We start from the raw sequence: 24502 nt of genomic DNA on the forward strand, positions 1-24502 counted from the left end.
TATATTTTATATTCTCTACCAGTTTTTTGATAGATTAGGGTTTCTTTTTTTTTTTTTTTTGGTTGATTAGGGTTCCAACGAAAATCGACTTTTCGAATTTCATTGAGGATAGGATTCTAAATGTTTGTCTTCTTTAAAAAAATTCCCATGCAAAATTTGAACTCAATCGGACTTCGGGAAGTAGAGTCTCGAAGCCATCAAAGTTGCATTTTTGTGACCGATGAAAAAGAGACGCAGGAAACTGAAAATTGTTTTTTTATCCCAATTATCATAAAAATGTATTCAAGGTCGAGAATTTATTTTTATTACCCAGATTTTATTTCCCGCAACTTCGATTTTCTGGAATTCAGAAAATGTTCGAGCTGAAAAAGTCTCCTATGGGTTCTGGTGTAGCTCGAGTCTCCCAGTGTAAAAGTTTCCATGTTGATTTTTTTCTTCCAATAAATTTTTTCTGAGATAACATCATATCTCGACGAGATTTACTATCAAAAAAAATTTTAATTTCGACAACATTCTGGGCATTTTTTCGTTGGTCAAAAGAGTGAGACTTTCACGACTGTAAGTGAAGCCTTACCAAAGGTCCGATTAAGCTTTTTGTTGGAGACTATTTTCGAGAAGACAAAACTTTTGAGTCTTAACGTTTACCCATTAACGTTAACGTTTTGTGTTAAAATACACAAAAATTGCCGATTTTCATTGGTTTATTTTTACACGCACTGACAAAAGTACCCATGCTGCACCAATCATAGTAACCCATGGGTCAGCAGAAAAAATTGACTCAAGCTCTCACCGTAATGGCGAAAACAGGTACTCCGGACATCTTGTGGCACTTTGTGGACGCCAAATACGCCCGTTCTTGTATCTACAACATTCTGGCACTATTGGACAACAATTAGAGCATCGAAAGACCCTGAGCGACAAGAAGCTCTAAAAGATGCTGAAGAGAAGGTCGAAGGAAAAGTGGCTACATCGCTGTGTGCGCTTGGCCGGGGGGTCAGTGCAACCGGCCAAACAGTGGAAATGTCAGGAAGCGGCTGTCCCTGACTTTGGAAGCGGCTGGTATCGGAGCTGCAGGCAATGAGCCAGCGGCATCGGTTGAATAAGATGGTCAAGTTGAGTTTTCCGGCGAACCGTGATATGGCGGTGGTGATGGACGTGTCGAGATCCATCTCATCCTGGATGGCAACGACTGGCAGGGCACTTCGTATTTTACTTCCCCCACGAAGAAAGTGAGTTCTGAGGTTAAATTCATTTCACATACAAAGCTTCCCAAGAAAGTGCTACTTCGGCTGAGAATCAGCGAGAAGGGGAATTCAAAGCCGCTCTGGCCGGGATGTGAAACTTATAGTACAAAGTCGTGAAAACTTTTTTTAATGCAAACGTTACTGCTGAACGAAATTCGTAAATCAAATTTTTCTTATACATCCCATTATCATCCTATAGACAAACAGATGTGCCTCTTTGAAAAAAAAAAAACTAACAAATCTTCGTCCTTATTCGAATCGTTACACTCATGCGCCACAATGTGAGCTTATTGCCTACTAAGAGGTCATCCACAAATTTCGTAAGGGTTTAGGGGGAGAAGGGGTATCCAAATTTCTTACGAATGCTTACGAAGGAGGAGAGGAAAATCATACGTAAAATTAAAAAATTTTAAAAACACTAAAGAAAAATTAGTAAACCTCAAAAAATTAAATTAGTTGAAATATTTCTCGCTGCGATCTCAACAGTGGAATTCTGGGAAAGCAGTGAATTTACCGTCGCTGTATGATTATGTACTTTACTTCATTTCTACTTAATATTAAATTTTATTTACTTTAACATGATATTAACTGAATTAATTTGATTTGTTTTTATCCTCTACGAATACGCTATATGTAAGAGAAATGTTTCCTCTTAAAAATGATTTTGTCTGTAAAAGGAAAATCATACGTAAGATTCGAGAGAGGGAGGGGCTAATGCAAAATATTACTAAGTCTTATTATGAAGGGAGGGGGATCGAAATTTTCGAAAAAAGTCCTTACATAATTTATGGATGACGCCTAACTTGTTTTCGTAAAATGGTTTTTGGGTATGCACGCTTGCTTAAATCAACACAAGCGGCATTACTGATGGTTTTCGTCTTTGATAATGACCACTAAGCAAAATTTCAAAATTATCGTTATTTTCTGATCGATCGAGTCATCGAGTGGCACGTCTGTTTGTCTGTGAAAACCCTATTGTTAATGCTCTGTCGATTTTTCGAAAGATTTGTTCAGGTATCAGTAGGTTACCCTTCCCTCCTTCGCTCCTGACTATGCCTTTGTCACCCATGAACCTTCCCCATTCTTTACTACCCACTCGGGAAAATTGTGTGACGCCGGCCCTGCCTTTGTTGACAACTGGTCGACAGAGCAAAAAGAGAGCTCAAACTGGATAAAAAATGATGTTGCTAAGCATTTACTCTGTGACCTTTTGGCGGATCTTTGCTAGGGGCACCAAAACTCACAGAAATGGTTAAAATGCTACATTCTTTTATTTTTCCAGCTTGAGTTTTAGAACATTTATTTTTTTTCGATTTTGTCGATCAGTGTGATTGACTAATAAAGATTGACCTCCTTACCCAGTTGTTCTGTTTGATCGAAAATAAAAGAGTCGGGTCGTAAAAGATTCGATATCGGGTGGGTTTTACACTGGTTGTTTTCCTACCCAGCGATACACCCAGCGTCCCATCAAAAAGTTATCCACTCGAACTACCTAAATCTGATCGAACAGAGAGGTAGAGGTTCAGTTCGAATAGAATTGATTTTGCTACAACATTTCTAAAACCAGGCTGCGCCCATGAGTCAAGGATGATAGTGCTGCATAGATACGTCATTGCAAAAACGTTTTTGAAACTAAGTCTAAGTCTGAGTAGGTACCATGTTTTTTTTTGTATGGGCCGTACTGCGACCAGCAGTTTTTGAGCTTTTGTGGCAATAACATACTAACGGCATAACGTACTATGGGTGAATGAAATGACCTACACTTACTTCACTTTATTGGGGTACATTTTGCGAAAACTAAAGAAAAGATGTCACATTGAGCGAGGAGGAATTCGAATGCTGAATTCGAATTTGAATACTGTCGTGTAGTACATCTTAGACGAAAATACCACTGGTGCAGCGAAAAACTCACATGCCTTTTTATTTAACCACGAACAACCCTAGGATTATGTTGCTTCAGCCTTGCTGCGAACAAGATACAAAAGCACTTTTTCAGTGCCAATATTGTCATTTAAGATTTCACCTATACTAAACCCGGTACGATTTATAGGTCTTCGCAGAAACTTCAATTGCAATCCTGTTTACTGTAGAGTTAAATATGAATGCCCTCACGATTTTCAATTCACGAATAAATTATAAAGTCTATACAATACAGGCAGATTACCTTCGTTAATGGTATAGTTTGAACACTAAATTCTCAAGACATCGACAAACGATTGGATGACTATAAAATAAAACTGGTACAATTTCCCTGAAATGAAAATTTTTATTTTTAGTTTTCCGTAGCTTATTCATCCAACAGATATCACGTTCAAGCTGAATCAATCACGTTGGTCGAAATAACTTTTTGCATTTTCGTTTTAACCTTCCGCGGCTCTAAGTACAAGTGTAATCTATGTTAACTTCGGCGTCAAGAATCCAGTCAAAGCACCATGCAGTCGACAAAGATTACCCATTTGTATAGCTTGCCGTTGGTTTATTACGAGGTGTTGCCGTTATTCCCCCTACTCAAACACATTGCACCTTCGACAGAGACCACGTGAGACAAAATTGCGCGTGACCAGGAATGAACAGCATTCGCTCTTCAATGTAACTGACTCAATTAAAAGTAGAAAAGTTTACAAGTGACTTCCTAAAGCAGACTGAAACTTTCACCTGCATGGTTACACCTTGTTTTCAGAATTGAACTGAAACAAGAGAAAAACACGAATGACGTTAAAAAATTGAGCAACCGTCGATCTTAATGAGCTTCATAGGATATAGAACGATTATGACCGTGTTCCAATACTTGAAATAAAAAATAATTTAACTTTTTTCCTCTATTTTATTTACCGCTCCGACAAGACGAAACAATATCACTTGCGAAAGCAAGTTTTCGACTGGTGAAAAATGCTCTACTCGTATTGACGATGAAAACTGAACAAAAATGCGTCCCTACTATGAATTTAATTAGTCTTTTTAAGAGAACTTGACCGCTCTCCTTGTGTAGCACAAAGCCAAGCAGTAAAAATCTGCTCCGAGATAGTAAACAGCTGCTACAAACTACCGTGTGTTTAGTTAGCTTTCTTTGTGGGCTTGGCCAATAGCTCATATTTCGTCTTAGAACTATACCACAGCGCGTACGGGATCGCCAAAGATGGTAGAGTCATAATGGCAAACGCGAACCAGTCTAAATAGTGCGACGAAAATTGTTTGTTGAATTGAGCTTCGGCCACGATGGCACCCTCGCCGGGTTCAGAGCTGACAGCGAACTGCAGATTGGTGGCCTCGTCTGTGGGCTGGTAATTTACCTCAGCGGCGGTAAAGTTAAAGTAGCCATAGGCCTTTGGTCGCACTACGGCAATGTGAGTGACATTCGTTTGAGGGGCAATCCGATCGATTGTCGCCGTCAGCTGACCTCCAATAACTGCGAATGCTTCTGGATGGAATCCATTATCCACTGCAAAATGAAACATATTGTTAATGAGTTTACAGTGCAACAAGAGACAAACATATTTACCTAGCTGAACATTCACCGCCGCTCCAGAACCAACATTGTAGAGGGTGTACTTGACTACGATGTCTCGGTTTTCTACCAGATATTTATTCAAAATTTGTTTCGAAACCAATAAACGAGCTGAATTCTCCTCATTTGCCTGCACCAGGAAACTCAAAGCAAATATGCTGATTAAAGCTGCAGCGTACAATTTAGTCATTTTGTGCCTGTCGGTATAGAATGCAAATTAATTGAAGGGCTCGAATATTACCATTTTTTCGAACGTAAGTTTATTTGGTACTAATAAACACTATAATGTAGTATGTTTACTTACGATTAACTAGTGTGAACACAGCGTAATAATCTCAAGAAATGCACAATTCGGTGATTTTACTCCTAAGGCTTACACGTCTACCGTACGAAAAACACACTAGAAATGAAAGGAGAAACGCTTTTCAATCTGAATCCAACACCGCAAACACTTCAAAATACGTGTACGAAAGCTGTCAGAAACTCTGTCAAAAATACGCATGTGTATGTTTTGTTTTCAGAGATGAGGGGCGTTTGAATATTGCGTAATGCTATGCAAGCTGCACTTAGTAGCAAAACTACCCAAGCTTAGGTTATATTTATCCAATTTTGCGTCGTGATTTGTTAATGTCTGCTCCGGGTGTCACCTTCTACGTATCACTACATGTTACTTTCAAAAGGGTGACATCCGTGAGATAAATTATCGATTAGGTGGAGATCGAGATGAAACCATCAAAAATTGTATAAATTTGCTCCTAAGAGTGTGATCTCAACCAATTTTTCAAAAATGGGTAGATTTAGTGCAATTGGGTTGTTTAGCTATTCACGGATTTCCGATTTTTATATCACCTGAAAGAGTATAATTTTCAAAGCGAAACGTGATTTTTTCAAACTTTATAACATTATCGTTCAATTTTTAAATGAAGAATGAAAATTCGCTCTAAATCGTTACAGTGACAGTTGGCATATGTGTAAACTGTCATTGTAGCGATTTCGAGCAGTTTTAAATCGTGATTAAAAAGCCGAGGGACAACGATAGAAATTTTAAAATCACGTTTTACTTAGAAAATTTTTAAATCACGTTTTACTTAGAAAATGCAGATCCTTCAGATGATATAAAAAACCGATATAGCTAAACAACCCAATTGATAACGAACGTGCTAACTAACATAATTTTGATAACAAGATGATTTCACTGCAATCTGGTGGTGACACCCAGGGGGAGAGGGTGACCCTCAAATTTTCCGCCCCGGGTGTCACCCGGTCACGCTGCGCCACTGACCGGAACCTAACATTTAACACTGATACTGGCTCCTGCGTTTGCGGCAATTGGGCTGTATTGGGCAGCTATTCACGGATTTCTGATTTTTTAATGTTAGCTAAAAGAGCGTAAGTTCTTGAGCAAAACGTGCTTTTTTAATTTTATATAATTGTCATTCGATTTTTGAATGTAGAATAAAACAGGGGCAGGGTGGTAGGTCTGTTTGTCTGTGCTAGCGGTATTACTGCCCATTAAGCAAAATTTCTAAATAATCGTTATTTTTCTGGTCGATGAAATCGTCATCGAGTGGCACGTCTGTTTGTTTGTAGTTAGCCCATACATTTTCTGTCAAATTAAATAACGTCAACGCCACGCTAACGTATCCATTATACTTGAGCCACTGAGCACAGTGAGTGGAAATTGCAAAACACACCGTGTCGTTATATATCACTCAGATCACTAAGATCACTCAAGTTTAGTTGCACACTTAGATTTTATTGCCGAGAACTCAACAGCGAAATGTTCTACAAGATTTCGGCAGGATTTTCAAGAACTTCAGTGAACAAAATGTCAATAATACATGCTGGTTTACAGTAGATCGATATTTTCGCTGAATGTTCGTCGAAATATATTGCTGACATTTCTCGCGTAATTTTTCAAATCAGCGTAAATCGCAAAATGTCAACAAACGAGCTTTTAATGTTATGTTATCGTACAACATGTAATGAAGGAGCTTTAATTACTAAAATTTGCGAAAATTGGCTTTTCGACACTTTTAAACAATTTTGATAAAACTACCGAACTACCCTGCTTTTGCGAAACGAATTTCCATCTCAAATACGCTCTCATAAAATCGACGAAACCGACGCAAAAAAACATTGCTCGACCATCACTTACATCATTTTGACTTTGTATATGTTTTACTCAACGCAAGTGGATTTTAAAGACACCGAACGACGCAAACAAAATGACGTATAACGAACGATTTTCAATCTGACGAATCTCACACATTTTGACGTAAATAACGCCCCAGCTCACAGCATACCGTTACGCTCAGACGTATGTCAAGCGCTAGTTGACATTATGACTTATGAAAAGGGCGTATTTACGTTTGGCTGAGAAGCAAAGCGTTGTATACTATATTTTTGCCTAAAACTCATTTATTTTCAAACCTTATTAGAATCTTCAACGCAGTAATGTAAAACATTAGTTAGAAGTACTGTTTAGAAGTATCCATTAAAATAAATATTGTTTCGTTTTAAAATAGGATTCAAAATGTTGAGTGAAAACTTTCAAAGTTGATTTTCTCAGTTCGATGCAAATGTTAGATAGGTCGATTTGAAAAATTACGCGAGATTCGTTAAAAACTTCGCCGAGCTTGATCAGCTGTTGGGAAGTTTGCGGGGATAAATTAAAATTTGTCAACTTCAACCCACTACCGCATGTGCTTAGTTCGTAAACAATTATCTGGCATCTCTTTCTTACTTGCGTCGTAAATCGGAATGTCGTTATTTTATTGCTCGGCAGATTTGCCAGGACGCAGTGGAATAAAGATATTTGCTATAAGTGTGTGTGTGAGCAGAGTTGCCAATGTTCCAGTTTAAACTGGATTCTTCCAGTTTCTTTCAAGTGATCCAGTCAAACAGTTTAATCCCGAAATCTTCCAGTTTTTTTGTATATTTGCCAGTTTTATCCAGATTTTTTGGGCACTCAAGCTCCGACAGGTTTGGAAATATTTTTAGAACGTAAATTTTGTGGATTGGTAAGTCATTGTAGCAATTCTTAACAGCATTTTCAGTATTGTATCTTCTCGCATGAAACACGACCAAATTAAGGATTGTATTGCATGGTTGAGATAAAAAGACGAGTAAGTTCAGTAAGACGAGTAAGTTATTCTAAAACTAACAAATAGATTTTATCAGATTATGAAGAAAAGAAATATTTGCAATTACATAAAAATAAAAACAATCCATCTCAAAAATATTATATGCAGGCGGCATTCTTCAAATTGATTCCAGTTGCATAGCAGTTCAAAAATTGTTCGTATTCACTGATGTAACGTAAGAAAACGTTGCATCAGTTCTTTTGTTAAAAGTTATAGTTAACGATAAAAGCTTTATTTTCTTGGATTTGTGATAAACTGGTTGCGCAATTTCAAATTTTGCTCCTGTAAATGAATATTTCCAGTCTACAGTTCAGTCTACAATTTCAACAAAATATAAGCCCGAAGTTGCTGTATTCAAAACTTATATTGTATTCAATAACCATCATAAAGAAGCTCTCTCACAATTTATTTTTTCAGTATTTTGTAAATTTATTTGGAATCCAGTTTTTTCCAGTTTTTTCTTCAGGATTCTACCAGTTCAAATTAAATTTTTATTGGCAACTCTGTGTGTGAGCTGATAATAAAAATCTGGCATCTCTGTTCCCATATCTTGTAAATTCGGTAAATTCCGAAGGGATTGAAAAAAAGGTGTCGAATGATAATAAATTCTCCCGGTGTTCCGTTTTTGCTGATGATTTTGTTTTAATAAAGCACATGATGATACTTGCAAAACATTCATGAGTTTTTTTATCGAAAATCTAATAATCGCTCAGTGGGAAGGTCAGCTAACGAATATGTATGAAAACTCGTTATGTAGTATATGCAGCGTTGCCAGGTATCCAGATTTAGCTGGATTATCCAGATTTTTGGACATGTATCCAGGTAAACAGCTTTGATGTCAAATTATCCAGATTTTTCATGGATGATCCAGATTTTATCCAGATTTTATTTTCTCTGTTCCGCAATAAGATCATCACTTCAATTTTGGCGCGAAATTTTGCAATTTTGTCACCTCAAATTTTGCGTACACCAAGACTTTTATCCGAAAAATTAACCTTTCACCCCACGAAATGACTGCCAGATTTTTTCCAGATTTTTATTTTGCCTTTTCCAGATTTTTTAAAAAATGACCTGGCAACGCTGAGTATATGAGATGTTTGTTATTATTTCCCGTTATCAGTCGATCTTTCGGTTGAGCGAAGTGACATTTCGCTTTCGCTCTTGCTGCTCTGTTGTGAGTTGACGACCTTCAGGCGACATTCAAATCAGTGCTTTTTCCATTCATTCGCTAGCTTTCAACAGTAGAAGTGGTTGTTCGTTATCAAAAATTATAGCTAACGCCTCACCGATAAGCATTCGTAAAGGGATATCAACACTTGAGTGTGAAATTCGGCAAATCATGGCCATCACAGTCAGCACGGTAGCGACTACTCCCTTTGAAGGCCAAAAGCCGGGTACCAGTGGCCTTCGCAAAAAGGTAATGCTACATTGTATTTCTGACTGATTGAATAACAATGTATTTTGTCCCCTAATAAAGGTCAAAGTATTCACCCAAAAGAATTATACGGAAAATTTCGTCCAATGCATTCTGGACGCCAACGGCTCAGCGCTAACTGGGTCTACCCTAGTCGTAGGCGGAGACGGTCGATACTTTTGCCGAGAAGCATGTGAACTGATTGTTCGCATGTGTGCTGCCAACGGCGTGGCTCGCATTCTTGCGGGACAGAATGGAATACTATCAACACCGGCCGTGTCGAGTTTGATACGTCGTCATAAAGCACTTGGAGGAATTGTACTGACTGCCTCACACAATCCAGGTGGCCTCGATAATGATTTTGGTATTAAGTTCAATTGCGAAAATGGTGGACCTGCACCTGATCAGTTTACGAATAAGATTTATGCCCTTTCTGGAGAGATTCGAGAGTACAAAATTGCCGAAGGTTTAGCTATCGATGTTACGAAAATTGGTGTAAATAATTACGAAATTGGGGGTAAACCATTCTTCGTAGAAGTGATTGATTCCGTCACAGATTACGTACGGTTGATGAAGGAGATTTTCGATTTTGACAAGCTGAAGGACTACGTTAGTGGTAAAACTAGAAATGGCCAGCCGTTGAAAATGAGGATCGACTCGATGAATGGTGTAACCGGAAGCTACGTAAACGAAATTTTCGTCAACTGTTTAGGTGCTTCCACTAATGGTGTTGTTCACACAACTCCTCTGCCTGATTTTGGAGGTCTGCATCCAGATCCGAATCTCACTTACGCCAAGGATTTAGTCGACACCGTCCGCGCTGGGGACTATGACATTGGAGCAGCTTTTGACGGAGACGGTGATCGTAACATGATCATTGGTAGAAATGCATTTTTCGTAACTCCAAGTGATTCATTGGCCGTTATCGCACACTACCTCGAATGCATTCCATACTTCAAAAAGAATGGAATTACCGGACTAGCGAGAAGTATGCCAACGGCATCCGCTGTCGATCTGGTGGCTAAAGCACTTAACAAGGAACTATTCGAAGTTCCGACTGGTTGGAAATATTTCGGTAATCTGATGGATGCCGGACGACTTTGCCTGTGTGGTGAGGAGAGTTTCGGTACTGGATCTGATCACATCCGCGAGAAAGATGGTATCTGGGCTGTACTTGCGTGGATCTCTGTCCTGCAAAATACGGGAAAGAGTGTGGAGGAAATTTGCGTCGAACATTGGAAACGCTACGGCAGAAATTATTTCACTCGCTACGATTATGAAGAGTGTGATTTGGCTCCGTGTAACGAAATGATGGCTACCCTGGAGCAGACTATAACCGATACCAGTTTTATCGGAAAGAATTTCTCAGCTGGAGGCAAGGGTTACACAGTCAAGTTGGGTGATAATTTCAGTTATAACGATCCGATTGACAAATCGGTTTCAACGAAACAGGTAATATGATTTGTATTCCATGTTCCTAGACATTTTGGTTTTAAATCCTTGATTTGATTCAGGGTCTTCGCATTGTGTTCACCGACGGCAGTCGTATTGTAATGCGTCTCAGCGGAACCGGTAGTTCCGGTGCCACCGTTCGACTGTACATCGATTCCTATGAAAAGGAGAACGTCCTAGGGCAGGCCGCTCAAATGCTCAAACCGCTGATTGATATTGCGCTCGAAATTTCCAAGCTAGCAACCTTTACCGGCCGTAACGCTCCGACAGTAATCACGTGAATATTGACGATGGGGATTGATATTATTACAAAGTTATCCGAAACTTAGGGATTGAAACATGTCATATTCTTAGAGATTTGTAGTTGCCATTGGACTAGTTTCGACACGCTTCTGTTTAGGAGACCATTTCAAAGGCAAGGAAAGAAGACGGTTCTATTAAAACGTGTCGTTTATAATATTTATTTTATGTACTATCAACCATTTCAAAATAGTTTGTTGAGGGCGCGTTCGTTATCGCTTTGTGCATTTTGTTTTTCTATGTATTTATTTGCTCAGTTGTTCAAATAAATAAAGTGCAATCGTAGTATTTATTACTCAACGTTTTTGATAATCCGTGACATTATCGTTTCTTGATAAGGAAGTAACTAAAAATGGAACTAACCCAGCACGATGGTGGTAGTGACTGTTTAATTAGGTGATCATTGTATTTTGATAGGGGCGTTCCGTCGCAAAGCGTTTCACCTGATTGGTACTTTTATGTGGTAATTAGTCTAAACGGCTTTTTATATAAATATATACTTTATTCCATCAACTTAACCATCTCATTAACCGTCAATAAGCCGGACAATCATCGATGTGGGTTTCGAGAGACTGAAAATCTATAAACACCATGTTGCAAAGTGAACAGTGGGAGGTATACCGTTCTAAATGCTCGTCATGCTGACTTACTCGAGCTGTTAGAGGCGATAGCATCTCCTTGTTGCAACTGCTGTTGTTGGTTCCATGTTGGCTTTGTTCCGTGTGGCTGTAACGGTATGAGAAGGAAGTTGTAAAAATTAACGTGATAATCATTAGGTTAGCCCTTACCCATCCAACGCTTCGACGATCAGGTTCGGATTCTGCTGCTGTAGTTGCTGCAGTGAACCGACAAGTTGATAATTTTCTTTTAGCAGCGCTTGGTGCGCCACTCGTTCTACGGCTAGGTCGTTCTTGTAGGTTTCTAGCTGAGCTTTGAGCGCTTCTGTTTCACGTTCGAGACCAGAGTTCACAGGATCATTGTTTTCTCGTTGACCTAAGCATTGTTCTCGGTAGGCCAGTAATTCATCTCTGCATTTTAATAACAAATTCTGTAGAGCATCTAAATTGGCTTCTAACATGTCAAGGTTTTGCGAGTATAGACTTTTCTGAAATTCGTTCAAGTGTATTTTTATGTGTTATAATTACTTACTACAAGCAACGATATGATACTAGATATTCAAGCTTTCCACTACGCTTCTATTAAAACCACCAAACTTACCAATTTTTTACATTCCACTATCTTTGCTTCGAGCAAACAATTCTTCTGCTCGAGTACAGCAACTTGCTCCTGCAAGCTCAACGTTTTATTCTTCTGAGCCATGTCCTTACCCGCCGCAGAAGACTGTACTGGCCAATACGCGCTAAACTTTCGAGTGAGCTGCGAGGTTACAAGTGACCAACTGTGTGAGAATCGCAATTCGCATTCAAAGTCCACTATTGGAAATAATGCTGTGTACGTTCGATTAAGCAAATCTTTTTTTTTTCGTTGTTGAAACAACGCCGAACTTCAACCCAGGCGCGTCATTGTGATTAGATAAAAGTGCGTTGATAAAAAGAATTTCAAAAATAAGCACTCTTTTACAGACAGTGCGCCACTAGGTAATGCGAACCCAACAGTTTACTATAGTCCAATCAGGTATCACTTCACCCATGATCAAGAAACATAGCTACTTTACCAATTCGTGCAAAAAATTATAAATGGTGTAAAATAATCCGATTTTTGTGAAATGTGTGAAAGCTTAACCTGTTTTTTGCTCTGCAGAAAATATCTTATATTTTTGCTACAGATTGAAACGAATTTTTCATGTTAGGAATTGCACAGACATGACTTTTAACTAACAATTTTAAATGGATTATGATATAATTTTTATTACATATTCAGCCTAGCTTAGCTAGGCTTAGCTTAGTTCCGACTGCACATATCAATGGTTGCTACTCCGTGATGGGTCTGAGCCACTCAAGATGCACATTTAATCAACTGAAACAACTACTTGGAGTGATAATTCCTTCTCACTGTGCATCATTCAATGACCCGATTTTTTATAGACCGGCCACGTCCTTACAGTCAGGTGGGGATGTCGTTGGTCGGCACAACTCAAAAGTTTTCCATTTTGAAGTCAAACGATGTCAAATATGGTTGTTCTATTTCACAAAGACTCGTTTCAAAATTCACAAAAAAAAACCTGAGTTATAAGCTGATGTGTCCTTGGAATTCAAATCAAAAGCATGCTCCAAAGATGGTAAAAAAGAGATTTTACCGAGTTCATAGTTTTCTTGAATACGATAAAGTTAATTTTAAACACCAAATTTTCAACCTCATTCCTCTTGAAACTATTAATTTGGAGTTGTGCCAGAGTGCCGCACGAAACCTACAATAAGGAAGGAATGTTAGAATGTAGATAATTTTTATTACATATTCAGAATTACAAACTTGTAATGAAGCACCAAAATGGTAAAAGGATACCAGCAGTACAACCCGTACTAGTTGGCATTGAAAAGAAACCAATGTGGTCCAGAACATACTGCCCAGTAACTCCTATCCCTTCTTCCATGTGGTATCATTTTACCACACGATAGATACGAGCAACAGTTGGTAAACGGCTGGGCACGTGTCACTTGAGACCCCATTGTGGTCATTCATCTTTGTCCAGCAACTCCTATCCCAACCTCCACGAGGTGCCAACCGAGATAAAAGTAACCTTAGCGGAGATCGGGTAACCAACCCCCGGTGGAAACTATGGTCGTATGCTGACTGGGAAGGGGGATCGTACGCGGCTGTATCCCCACGTTAGGGGCGGCGTACAACAGCGTCTGACCCGGAGCGGGCGTCTGAATTACGAAACGCGGTGCCTCGACAGCTATAGCTAAGACGGCAGCACCGTCGCGAGACTAGGTATCACAGCCCTAGTAAGGCAGCATACTGAAGGTAAAATACTACGAACAATCCAGATATAAATACGGAACGGAATGATCGGCATGGACCTAGGCGTACGAAAAAGGACACCGATTATTGGAAACTCGGTACTCGGAATGTAAGAACTCTACTCGAACCGGCACGAGAGAGCTGCAAAAGGTGAATGTCGAGGTTGCTGCTATACAGGAAGTGAGGTGGCCGAAAACGGGAGAACGCGAATTCCGGGCAGTACATCCTATTGCGGGCACTTCATTCAAGTACCGCATCTACTACAGTGGCGGCGTGAAAGCAGAAAGGGGAGTCGGTTTCGTACTCATAGGGAAACAGATGAAGCGTGTCATTAGATGGAGGCCGATCAGTGACCGTATATGCGTGTTGAGAATTAAGGCCAAATTTTTCAACTACAGCCTGATAAATGTGTACGCACCGACCAACGATAAACCCGATGAAGAGAAGGAGAAGTTCTAGGAGGTCCTGGGAAAAACGTATAATCAGTGCCCAGGACACGACATCAAAATCGTCATCGGGGATGCAGATGCGCAGGTCGGGCAAGAGAACTTCTTCCGCCCCGTGATTGTTAGAGAAAGCCTGCACTCTTATACGAACGACAACGGCCTGAGGCTCGTCGATTTCGCTGCAGCCAGAGGCATGGCTATCTGTAGCACTTATTTTGCACACCGGAACATACGTAAGCACACCTGGAGACACCCAAATGGAAAGGCCTGCTCCGATATCGTCCATGTTCTGATTGATGGTCGACACTTTTCAGACGTTACAGACGTGAGGTCGTTTAGAGTACCAAACGTTGACTCGGATCATTATCTCGTGGTATCCAAGATTCGCGCCGGGTTGTCAAACGTGTTAAAATCTAGGACGACAAGGAGGATACCGTCGAACATTCAGCGACTATCAACTGGCAAAGTGGCTACGAAGTACCTGCGGAAGGTTGATGAGCGGATCGAGGATTAAGTTGGAGGTAGCCTGAATGAACAGTGGAGGCATATCCACAGTTGAATCAGCACCACAGCGGGAGAAGTGTTGGGTACATCTGCGACAGCCACGTCCAATGAGTGGTTTGACGCTGAGTGCCAGCGAGCGACGGACTAAAAGAACCGCGCCAGAGTTCACATGTTAGCCACGGCTGTGACTCGTCAGAGCGTAGGAAGATACCGGGAAGCTAGAGCTGCTGAAAAAAGACTGCATCGCCGGAAAAAACGACAGCATCGGGAGAGGATTCTTACGGAGGCGGAAGGTTGCTTCTCTAGGCACGATGCGAGAAGCTTCTACAAGTAGATAAATGGAATCAGAAACCGGAATGTGCCGACCCCTGTTATGTGCAACGATAGGGAGGGGAACCTGATTACCGATAGAACGGAAGTGGCCAGGCGTTGGAAGGAACACTTTAGTGTGGTGTTGATTGGTGAAGAAAACAGCGTAGCCGAAAAGAGCAGGATGGTGATTGAAGATGATGGCGAAGCTGTGGACTCACCATCCATGGACGAGGTTAAGAAAGCAGTGAAAGAGCTGAAGAATTGCAAGGCAGCTGGTAAGGACGGCATTCCAGCCGAACTTTTTAAAGTCGGGAGCAAACAGCTGTATCGTGCTTTACACCGGATCATGCTGAGAGTGTGGTCCGATGAAGAACTGCCCTCGGACTGGTTGGAGGGTCTCATATGTCCAATCTATAAGAAAGGCCACCGCCTGGACTGTAGTAATTATCGGGACATAACCTTTCTCAACACCGTTTACAAAATTCTCTCCATAGACTGAGACCGTTGTCGGAGACCTTTGTTGGCGATTACCTATGTGATTTTCGAAGGGGACGCTCGACTACGGACCAAATGTTTACCCTGCGTCAGATCCTCGATAAATTTTAAGAATTTAACCTGCAGACGCACCATCTGTTCGTAGACTTCAAGACAGCGAACGATACAGTAAAGAGAAATGAGTTATGGCGAATTATGGTCGAACATGGTTTCCCAACAAAACTAGTTGGGCTGATGCGTGCCCTTGAAGGCTCTATATTATGCGTCAGGATAGCCGGTGCGATATCGGACTCCTTCGTGACGTTAAATGGAGTGCAAAGAAGCGGCACCATCATTAGGAAGTCTCACATGCTTCTCGGTTTTGCGGACGTTATCAACATCATTGGAATCAACCGTAGAGCTGTGGAAGAGGCCTTGGACCTCTCAGGAGGGAAGCTGCGAGAGTAGGACTCATCATTAACTCTGCCAAAACGAAATACATGGTGGCTGGTCCGACGAATGTTGGTGCTGAGGTGGTGTTAGATGGGAAAACTTTTGAAGTAGTCGACGAATTTATTTACCTGGGTCAAAAACATCATATCAAGAAGACTGGCATCTCTGGATCGATCCCATACAAATGACAAGCGTCAAATCAAACAGCACACTCCATCTATTAAAGGTGAAAGTTTGCATCGCTGCGAAGACAAAGTTGACGTATGTGGTGGTCCAACCTGTGCGATCGGCTTGCATTCGCATCGCCAGCACACACACTAGCATCCGTCAGTTCCACTTTTAATCGAAAGACTGCGCTGCCAAAACTGTCTCTCAATCTCAGGTAGAGTTCCTAGTCTTCTTGATATGATGTTTTTGCCTGGGTACACTAGTGACATGTGACAACGAGGTTAGCCGTGAGATAAAAAGGCGGATAGCAGCTGCAAACAGGGCCTTCTACGGATTGCGTAACCAGCTGAGGTCCTGTAGTCTGCAAACCCGTACTAAACTTCAATCCTTGGCGGCAAACTAGCAAATGGTGTTTGGCGCAGACGCATGAACCATGAAGCGTAAGCCAAAAACTGGAGAACGTGACCGTCTATGCAAATCCGCAACATATATTTGCACACATATTTTTATTTATTCATTAATACGTCTTTAGGCCAAGCTGTACAGACTGACTTATCCCTACCTATTTTAAATACCTAACACTTATTTTAAAACGATGTCTAGTTACATTCAAATCAAATCAAACACATTAATATTATTTAGTAGGGCGAAACATCTTTCCAGTGGGTGATTTTGTTCGAATACAGTCCGGTGCGTAGTTGTACGGAATAACGAGCGTTGGCGTGATCGACGCGCTGGCGCACAGAAGTTAACCTGTTGCAGTAGATCCGGGCAGTCAATATGGTGCATACCACGCCGAAAGCAAACATTTGTTGTAAGTATGCCCGTCTTTGGTACAAGGGTTCTAATCTAATTAAACGGCATCGCTGGTCATACGGCGGTAATCTTTGTGGGTCGTTCCAAGGTAGTCGTCGTAGTGCGAAACGGAGAAAACATCGCTATATTCCCTCTATGCGAACAATTTGGGTTTCGTGGTAGGGAGCCCAAATTTGAACAGCGTACTCGAGGACACTTCGAAAAATAGAGCAGTAAAGCGTTTTGAGTGCGATGTATAGCTGAAATCACGTGTGTGTCGGCGCATGAAACCGAGCAAAGCGAAAGCCTTACTCGTAGTCGCTGCAATGTGCTCGTTAAAACTGAGCTTGCTGTTCATGATCACTCCTAAGTCGTTCATTGAAGAAACACGATCCAGGACACGATCCTGACTCAAACCATTCGCTTTATACTCCGAACGCCACTGCGTCCGCATTCTAACAAAGCAAAGATTACCTTGCACTTCGTCCCGTTTATCGCCATCCCGTTCAGAATAGACCAGCTTGTAACGATGTCGATGTCCTGCTGCAGAGCGGCACAATCGATCGAAGAACTGATTACTCGTTATATCTTCAAATCGTCGGCATACATCAGATCGACTAATTCAAAAGTTTCCCCATCTAATAATGATGAGAGTCAAGGCGGTTGGTCAAGTCGTTCACAAATAGAATGAAATTCAAAGGACCAAGGTGGCTACCTTGCGGCACACCAGACGGTGTTAGAAACCGGCCTGACTTTACGGATTTATATTTCACGAAAGCAGATCTGTCCTGCAGGTAGGAGCGCAACCACAAGTTAAGCCAGTTAGGGAAGCCCAGCTTCTCAAGCTTTTTCAGCGTCAGCTCGTGGGGTACCTTATCGAAAGCTTCGGCAAAGTCTACGTAGACACCGTCCACTTGACAGCGTTTGTCCAAACTAGAGTTAAGAAAACTTGCGTATGCCATGAGTTTCGTAGCAGTAGAACGATTTTTGACAAAGCCGTGTAGGTGTTGGGATATTATGGGCTTAGCGGCTGCGTAGAATTTATCGTGAATTAGAAGCTCGAGCGTTTTGGAGAGACAACAGAGAATCGAGATTGGTCGGTAGTTAGTGGCGTTATGAGCACTTCCGGCTTTGTGAATGGGCGTGACAGCAGACATTTTCATTACCTCCGGGAATATACCTTCTGATAACGACAGGTTGAAGATGTGGCATGCATGTGGTGATGCAAGTACTTCCGCGCAGCGCTGAATGAATACAGGGGGCAGTTTGTCCGAACTAGGGCCTTTTAACGTGTCAAGATATTTCTGCGCGATGGTAACCTCGGCTGCGGTGAAAGTTGGACGTGGCAAGTGTATATCGAACGATGGCAAGGAGTTTAACAGTTCCGAAAAAATAGCTGGAGGGTTGGAGTTGTAGTTGCAAAAAGTTCGACTGAAACTTCATCATCATTACTCGTTGTGCCCTCGTAAGACATCGCTGATGGGATTAACTCTGTGCCTTTTTTACTTTTGAAGCAGCGCTAGAAAGAGGACGGATCCGCCTTAGCCTCACTTTCAATCCGGAAGATATAATTACGGTTTTAATGTAAATTTTACATTGTAAAATAATGAAAAATTTATTCCATAGTTTGAGCAGTTCAGTGAATATTAAAAGTGATTTGGTGGAATGTTGGTTGACAGAATTAAAATTTTATTTTGAGTTTAAATAGTTTATTTGACACGGCACGATACAATTTATGTTTAACTGAGCCAAGTACATTTTTTTTTAAATTCTAAATTAGCAGGGAAAAGAGGGAGGCCTTTACTTTATTCTCGCGGCCGACTACGAGCTAGTGGGGATTTAAGGTGAGAGGAGGGGTGTTACAATTTTGTTTTTAACTATTTTATATTACAGAATGTATTCATTTGTACGTGGCTAACCAGTGATGTTCTATTTGAGCAGTTTTGGTCTGAGGTGTCTGCGTAAACATAGAGATGCCGAGTCTTCGTTTTAGTGTCTCCAGCCGGGTGTATCATTCTCTTTCAGTTTGTGGCAGAAATTGTATTCTAGCAAATAGATAGAAGAAATCAAATTTTAATGCCAGCATTTTTTATAAACCCGTATAGCTGTGTCATGTACTGGAGATCACCGCTTCCCAGAATGTCTCTAACGGGTACGTTCGGTTGTTTTCCTCGGGCCCGAAGGGAATCTATAAGCTCAGACCTAACACCACAGTATCCGGTACACGACCAAACAACATGCTCGATGTCATGGTAGCCATCGCCACAAACGCAGTGATTACTGTCTACAAGCCCTATACGAAAGAGATGCAACAAACTTCAAGCTGGCATTGACATAATCACGCTCCGGGAACGATTTTTGATATTCCAAAAATCACCTTGATTTGCATTGCAGTGATATTTCCGAGTAAACTCTGTATATTCACGACGATTGACAATTAGAACCCGAAAATGGCAACAAAAGAGACAAGATATTGAATCACTTGTCGGATCTCCACGCTTACTGTGATGGTTGCTGGCTATTCATGAGAGAAATAAACGAGTGCGATGTTATTTTCTCTCTCGTCATAGTCAGCATGTTGCTTGGATTAATCGCAGCTCTGCTGTCTACAAGCCCTATACGAAAGAGATGCGTGTTTAACGTATAGTGATTGGACATAAGTCTGGACATCACGCGAATGAAGTCCCGACCTACATCCAACCCCTTGAACCATGCTTTCGTCGATACCTTAGGAAAAATGGAATGTAGCCACTGTCCCAGTTCATCTGAGTTCCATGATGATTGCCAACTGTTGAGTGTTCTCTGACGCAAAATGCTATAAAATTCATCATAAGCAATTGGTCTTACATAAATATCGCCATCAATAGCACCCACCTTAGCTAAAGCGTCAGCCTTTTCATTGCCCGGAATGGAACAATGAGAAGGGACCCACGCTAAGGTAACTCGGTAATTTTTATCTGTTAAAGCACTTAAAAACCGCCGTATTTTCCCCAGGAAATACGGGGTGTGCTTCACAGGCTTCATTGATCGCAGAGCCTCAATGGCACTGAGACTATCTGTGAAGATGAAGTAGTGGTCTATGGGTAGGGTTTCGATGATTCCAAGAGAGTACTGAATAGCAGCAAGTTCTGCGACGTACACGGAAGCAGGAGCACCGAGTTTGTAGGAGGTGGTAAAATTTTCGTGAAAAACACCGAAGCCAGTGGACTCATCTAGATTAGATCCGTCAGTGAAAAACCTTTTATCATAACTAACATGTTTAAACTTATTGGAAAAAATCTTAGGGATCTCTTGGGGTCGCAATTGATCCGGGATACCAGAAATGTCTTGTTTCATGGTGGTGTCGAAGAATATAGCATTATTAGAAGTATCTAAAAGTGCGACATTGGAGGAATCGTATGAAAAAGGATTAATATCTTGAGCCATATAGTCAAAATATAAAGTCATAAATCTGGATTGAGATTGAAGGTCGACCAACCTCTCGAAATTTTCAATTACTAATTGGTTCATAACTGTGCATCGAATTAGCAACCGGTAAGACAGATTCCAAAAACGATGTTTCAACGGAAGAATACCCGCTAACACTTCAAGACTCATCGTATGGGTCGACTGCATGCAACCCAAGGCAATACGCAAACAACGATATTGTATTCTCTCTAATTTTATAATGTGTGTGTTCGCGGCGGAGCGAAAGCAGAAACAGCCGTACTCAAGAACTGACAATATCGTTGTTTGGTATAACCTTAGAAGGTCTCCTGGGTGAGCACCCCACCAAGTTCCGGTAATCGTAAGAAGAAAATTAGTCCTCTGTTGGCATTTTTGTGTCAGATACCTAATATGACAAGCCCAGGTGCATTGAGAGTCGAACCAGACCCCGAGATATTTAGCGACTAAAACCTGAGAGATCGTTTTACCCGTTAGTAGGAGCTGCAGCTGAGCTGGGTTATGCTTCCTAGAAAAAACGACCAGCTCAGTTTTCTCCGGAGAGAATTCGATACCCAGCTTAAGAGCCCATTCAGACAAATTGTCTAAGGTATCTTGCAATGGTCCTTGCAGATCGCTAGCCTCGCTACCAGTAATGGATACAACGCTATCGTCTGCAAGTTGCCTTAGCGTGCATGAATTTGCAAGACATTCATCGATGTCATTGACGTAAAAATTATATAAGAGAGGACTCAAACATGAGCCCTGGGGGAGGCCCATGTAACTAATTCGGGAAGTTGTCGAATCGCCATGTGAGAAATACATATGCTTTTCTGACAACAAATTGAGCAAAAAGTTATTCAAATTTGGTGAAAGTTCCTGCGAATGAAGTTTCGCGCTTAAAACTTCTACAGAGACAGCTAACCCTGGAGCCTTATTGTTGCACGACAGGAGAGCCATTGAAAATTTCAACATCGAAAATGGAGGCTCTTCCGTAGTTACTAGTAACGCGTCGCGAAAGGTTTTCTGTTTCGGTACAGAGTCCGGACAGACCTTTTTGGCAAAATCGAGTATCCAGCGATCTGAATACTCCTCACTTTCACTCGAAACGTCACGGTTCCGCATGCGCCTGGCGGTATCCCAAAGAGTGCTCATCGCTGTTTCCCTCGACTACGCGTTTACGAACCGCCGCCAGTACCCGCGTTTTTTCGCCTTTACTAAGCTCTTCATCTGCCTGCCCAGTGCCTCGTACTTTCGAAGCAGGTTGACAGTGCCGTACTCCCGGTAGTCCTTATACGCCGCGGACCTTCGCGCGTACAGCTCAGAGCACTCTTTGTCCCACCATTTGTTGGGAGGGCGCTGTCTAATCGTTACCCCGGGTATCGGTTTCGTCTGAGCTTGAGTCGCGGCGTCGATTATCAAGCCAGCTAAGAACGCGTATTCTTCCTCCGGAGGAAGTTTCTCGTGAGTCTCGATAGATTGCGCTATAATAGACTCATAACACTTCCAATCAATATTACGTGTAAGGTCGTAGGAAATATTGATTGGGTTCGGGGGAGTTGAACCATTAGCAATTGATATAACGATTGGAAGATGATCACTACCGTGGGGATCGTTGATTACTTTCCACTGGCAATCTAGCGCTAGTGATGTCGAGCAGAGGGATAGGTCAAGCACGCTTTCACGTGCTGGAGGATTAGGTACACGTGTCGCTTCCCCAGTATTCAAAACTATTATATTGAAGTCGTCGATCAAGTTACAGATTAAAGAAGATCGGTTGTCGTCTTACAGCGACCCCCATAGCGAACAGTGAGAATTTAAATCTCCCAATATCAAAAAAGGCGCGGGAAGCAACTCTGCTATATCAGTGAGATGCCTCTGTTCAATCCGCGCGGATGGAGGGATATATAACGAAACATGGCATAGGTCTTATGCATTCATATTCGTTTGAATGGCAACGACTTCAATATGCGAGATCGAGGGGAGGTCGATTCGGAAGAAGGAATAGCACTTTTTAATCCCTAAAAGTACCCCTCCACCGTGTGAGTCTCGATCTCGACGAATAATGTTAAAATCGTGGAAGTTGAGTTGATCGTTTGAATTGAGAAAGGTTTCACAGAGCGCAAATGTGTCACAATTGTATGTATTTATTAAATGAGAAAATAGATCGAATTTGGGGATGATACTTCTGCAATTCCACTGTAATACAGTGATAAAATTCCTAACCTCTTTCGCCGTATTAGTCATCGAAAGATATGATAGCTGAAATGAGGGGCCAAGTTGCTGCTAGTTGCTTCAAAAAGGTTTTCACTGTAGGAAGAAGGGCAAGAAGAATATTTTGTAGGGGATCTGGTATGTTGAATGTTTTAAATATCCAGTCCACAATATCAGAAAATTTTATGAACCTTGTTTTTTTTCTATCTTCTGATCGAGAAATGGGTGCACGAGGGGTTTTTGGTGCCCCAGGAAGCGGTGGGTACTCCTGGTTTGATTTAAAATTAAAACCGGGAGGTACTTGCTTCGGTTTTTCTTCACCGCTTCCTTTTTGTGTTGGTTTATTGGTCGTTCCGCTAGGGGTTATCTTGCGACCTTTGCGAGAAAGATTAGGAGAGTTGATCATTCTCCTCTTTCTAGATCCTTCTGGCATGGCATAAGAACACCCTTCGACGGGATCGTCAGATGTACCCTCATCGGTTGGCAAAAAGGAAAAGATGTTTCCTGTCGAGGGTGGCTCAGTACTCTTCAGCATTTCTGCGAAAGAGCGCTTTGATCGTTCCTTGAGGGAACGCTTAATTTTTTCCTCGCGCTGTTTGTACGCGGGACACGCCGAAAGGTCATGCCGAGTTCCCTCGCAGTAAAGACACTTTTCAGTATCCTCACTGCAAGCGGTCTCAGCATGATTGCCTCCGCACTTGCTGCAGCGTGCCTTGTTGCAGCAGTAGGTGGCTGTATGACCTAACTGCTTGCAGTTTTGGCAATGCATGACCCGCGGTACGAACAGGCGTACAGGCAGACGAGCCCTGTCCAAAGAGATGTAGTTCGGCAGTGCGGATCCGGCGAATGTTACACGGAAGGAATCCGAAGGGAAGAATTTCTTCTTCCCTTCTTCGATGGATACTGAATGTAATGGCTTGACATCCAGTATCTTTACATCTTGAATTAGGGGGTTCTTGAAGCAGCCAACCCCGTGACGCCAAATTGCATCGACCGTGAGGCTTCCTTCGGTAACCACACCGTCGATCTCCACGTCCTTGGCAGAGATGTACACGCGGTACCCTCTCGTGAAGAGCTAGTAGCTAGCAATTGCGTTTGCTTGCTTCAAGCTACTTACAACAACTCGCAGTTTGTTCGGTCTAACCTTTGTAATTTCGGTTACGTCCGAAAACTGTTATGCCAGGTCCTTGCCGATTTGAATAATATTTAGAGGCTTCTTTATGGGCCTGAAGTAAACTACGGACGGACCTTTCGAAGCATCTGGGTAAGCTTTCACTCGTGTTGCCGGTACCCTTGGTACGGGGCTAGGTAGCGGGGAAGGTAAAGGGGAAATGATGGGGGAGATCTCAATCTCTTCCCCATTTGTTTCCACATCCAGGAATAGTTGCACCTGCATGTCGTCCATTTTGCGGGAGCGTTACGCTCTACCGCACACAAACGATAAATATTCGAATGTGGGGGGGATCAAGTAGTTGATATTAAATTTTAAAAACAATTTTGCAAACTACAATGGATCAAAATAAAAAAAAAACAGTAATACTAATAACAATAGTAATAATAATAATAATAATAATAATAATAATAATAATAATAATAATAATAATAATAATAATAATAATAATAATAATAATAATAATAATAATAATAATAATAATAATAATAATAATAATAATAATAATAATAATAATAATAATAATAATAATAATAATAATAATAATAATAATAATAAT

At 41.3% G+C, this 24502-nt stretch overlaps 3 protein-coding genes across 4 annotated transcripts; 1 reads left to right on the forward strand and 2 right to left on the reverse strand.

Annotated features, from left to right (window-relative positions):
• Positions 1-4048: 4048 nt before the first annotated feature.
• LOC129723168 (translocon-associated protein subunit beta) lies at positions 4049-5210 on the reverse strand. The gene is made up of 3 exons (XM_055677209.1): positions 5054-5210; positions 4744-4946; positions 4049-4683 (listed from the first exon to the last, which is right to left on the reverse strand). Exons 2-3 carry the CDS (start codon positions 4937-4939, stop codon positions 4298-4300), a joined length of 582 nt encoding a protein of 193 aa, XP_055533184.1. The 5' UTR covers positions 4940-4946; positions 5054-5210; the 3' UTR covers positions 4049-4297.
• Positions 5211-9031: 3821 nt separating this feature from the next.
• On the forward strand, positions 9032-11351 carry LOC129723151 (phosphoglucomutase). Its single transcript, XM_055677159.1, has 3 exons — positions 9032-9312; positions 9373-10761; positions 10824-11351. Exons 1-3 carry the CDS (start codon positions 9235-9237, stop codon positions 11040-11042), a joined length of 1686 nt encoding a protein of 561 aa, XP_055533134.1. The 5' UTR covers positions 9032-9234; the 3' UTR covers positions 11043-11351.
• On the reverse strand, positions 11221-12591 carry LOC129723167 (uncharacterized). Of its 2 annotated transcripts, XM_055677208.1 has the most exons (4): positions 12280-12591; positions 11850-12166; positions 11712-11787; positions 11221-11641 (listed from the first exon to the last, which is right to left on the reverse strand). In XM_055677208.1, the coding sequence occupies exons 1-4, from the start codon at positions 12379-12381 to the stop codon at positions 11588-11590; spliced, it is 549 nt and encodes a 182-aa protein (XP_055533183.1). In that variant the 5' UTR covers positions 12382-12591; the 3' UTR covers positions 11221-11587. The 2 variants fall into 2 exon arrangements, with proteins under 2 accessions (XP_055533183.1, XP_055533182.1); XM_055677207.1 differs by having other exon boundaries at positions 11221-11787; positions 12280-12590.
• Positions 12592-24502: the final 11911 nt, after the last annotated feature.

This window comes from Wyeomyia smithii, chromosome 2 (genome assembly GCF_029784165.1).
Source record: "Wyeomyia smithii strain HCP4-BCI-WySm-NY-G18 chromosome 2, ASM2978416v1, whole genome shotgun sequence".
Lineage (NCBI taxonomy): Eukaryota > Metazoa > Arthropoda > Insecta > Diptera > Culicidae > Wyeomyia > Wyeomyia smithii.

Excerpts from the sequence above, each read along its gene's own strand:
- LOC129723168 (XM_055677209.1), bottom strand. The coding sequence starts at position 4,939 with ATGACTAAATTGTACGCTGCAGCTTTAATCAGCATATTTGCTTTGAGT. Across the intron at positions 4,684-4,743 it reads GGCGGTGAATGTTCAGCTAG|TGGATAATGGATTCCATCCA; the intron begins GTAAATATGTTT and ends TTCATTTTGCAG.
- LOC129723151 (XM_055677159.1), top strand. The coding sequence starts at position 9,235 with ATGGCCATCACAGTCAGCACGGTAGCGACTACTCCCTTTGAAGGCCAA. Across the intron at positions 9,313-9,372 it reads CCAGTGGCCTTCGCAAAAAG|GTCAAAGTATTCACCCAAAA; the intron begins GTAATGCTACAT and ends CCCCTAATAAAG. Across the intron at positions 10,762-10,823 it reads AATCGGTTTCAACGAAACAG|GGTCTTCGCATTGTGTTCAC; the intron begins GTAATATGATTT and ends GATTTGATTCAG.
- LOC129723167 (XM_055677207.1), bottom strand. The coding sequence starts at position 12,381 with ATGGCTCAGAAGAATAAAACGTTGAGCTTGCAGGAGCAAGTTGCTGTA. Across the intron at positions 12,167-12,279 it reads TAGTGGAATGTAAAAAATTG|AAAAGTCTATACTCGCAAAA; the intron begins GTAAGTTTGGTG and ends AACGAATTTCAG. Across the intron at positions 11,788-11,849 it reads ATCGTCGAAGCGTTGGATGG|CCACACGGAACAAAGCCAAC; the intron begins GTAAGGGCTAAC and ends ATACCGTTACAG.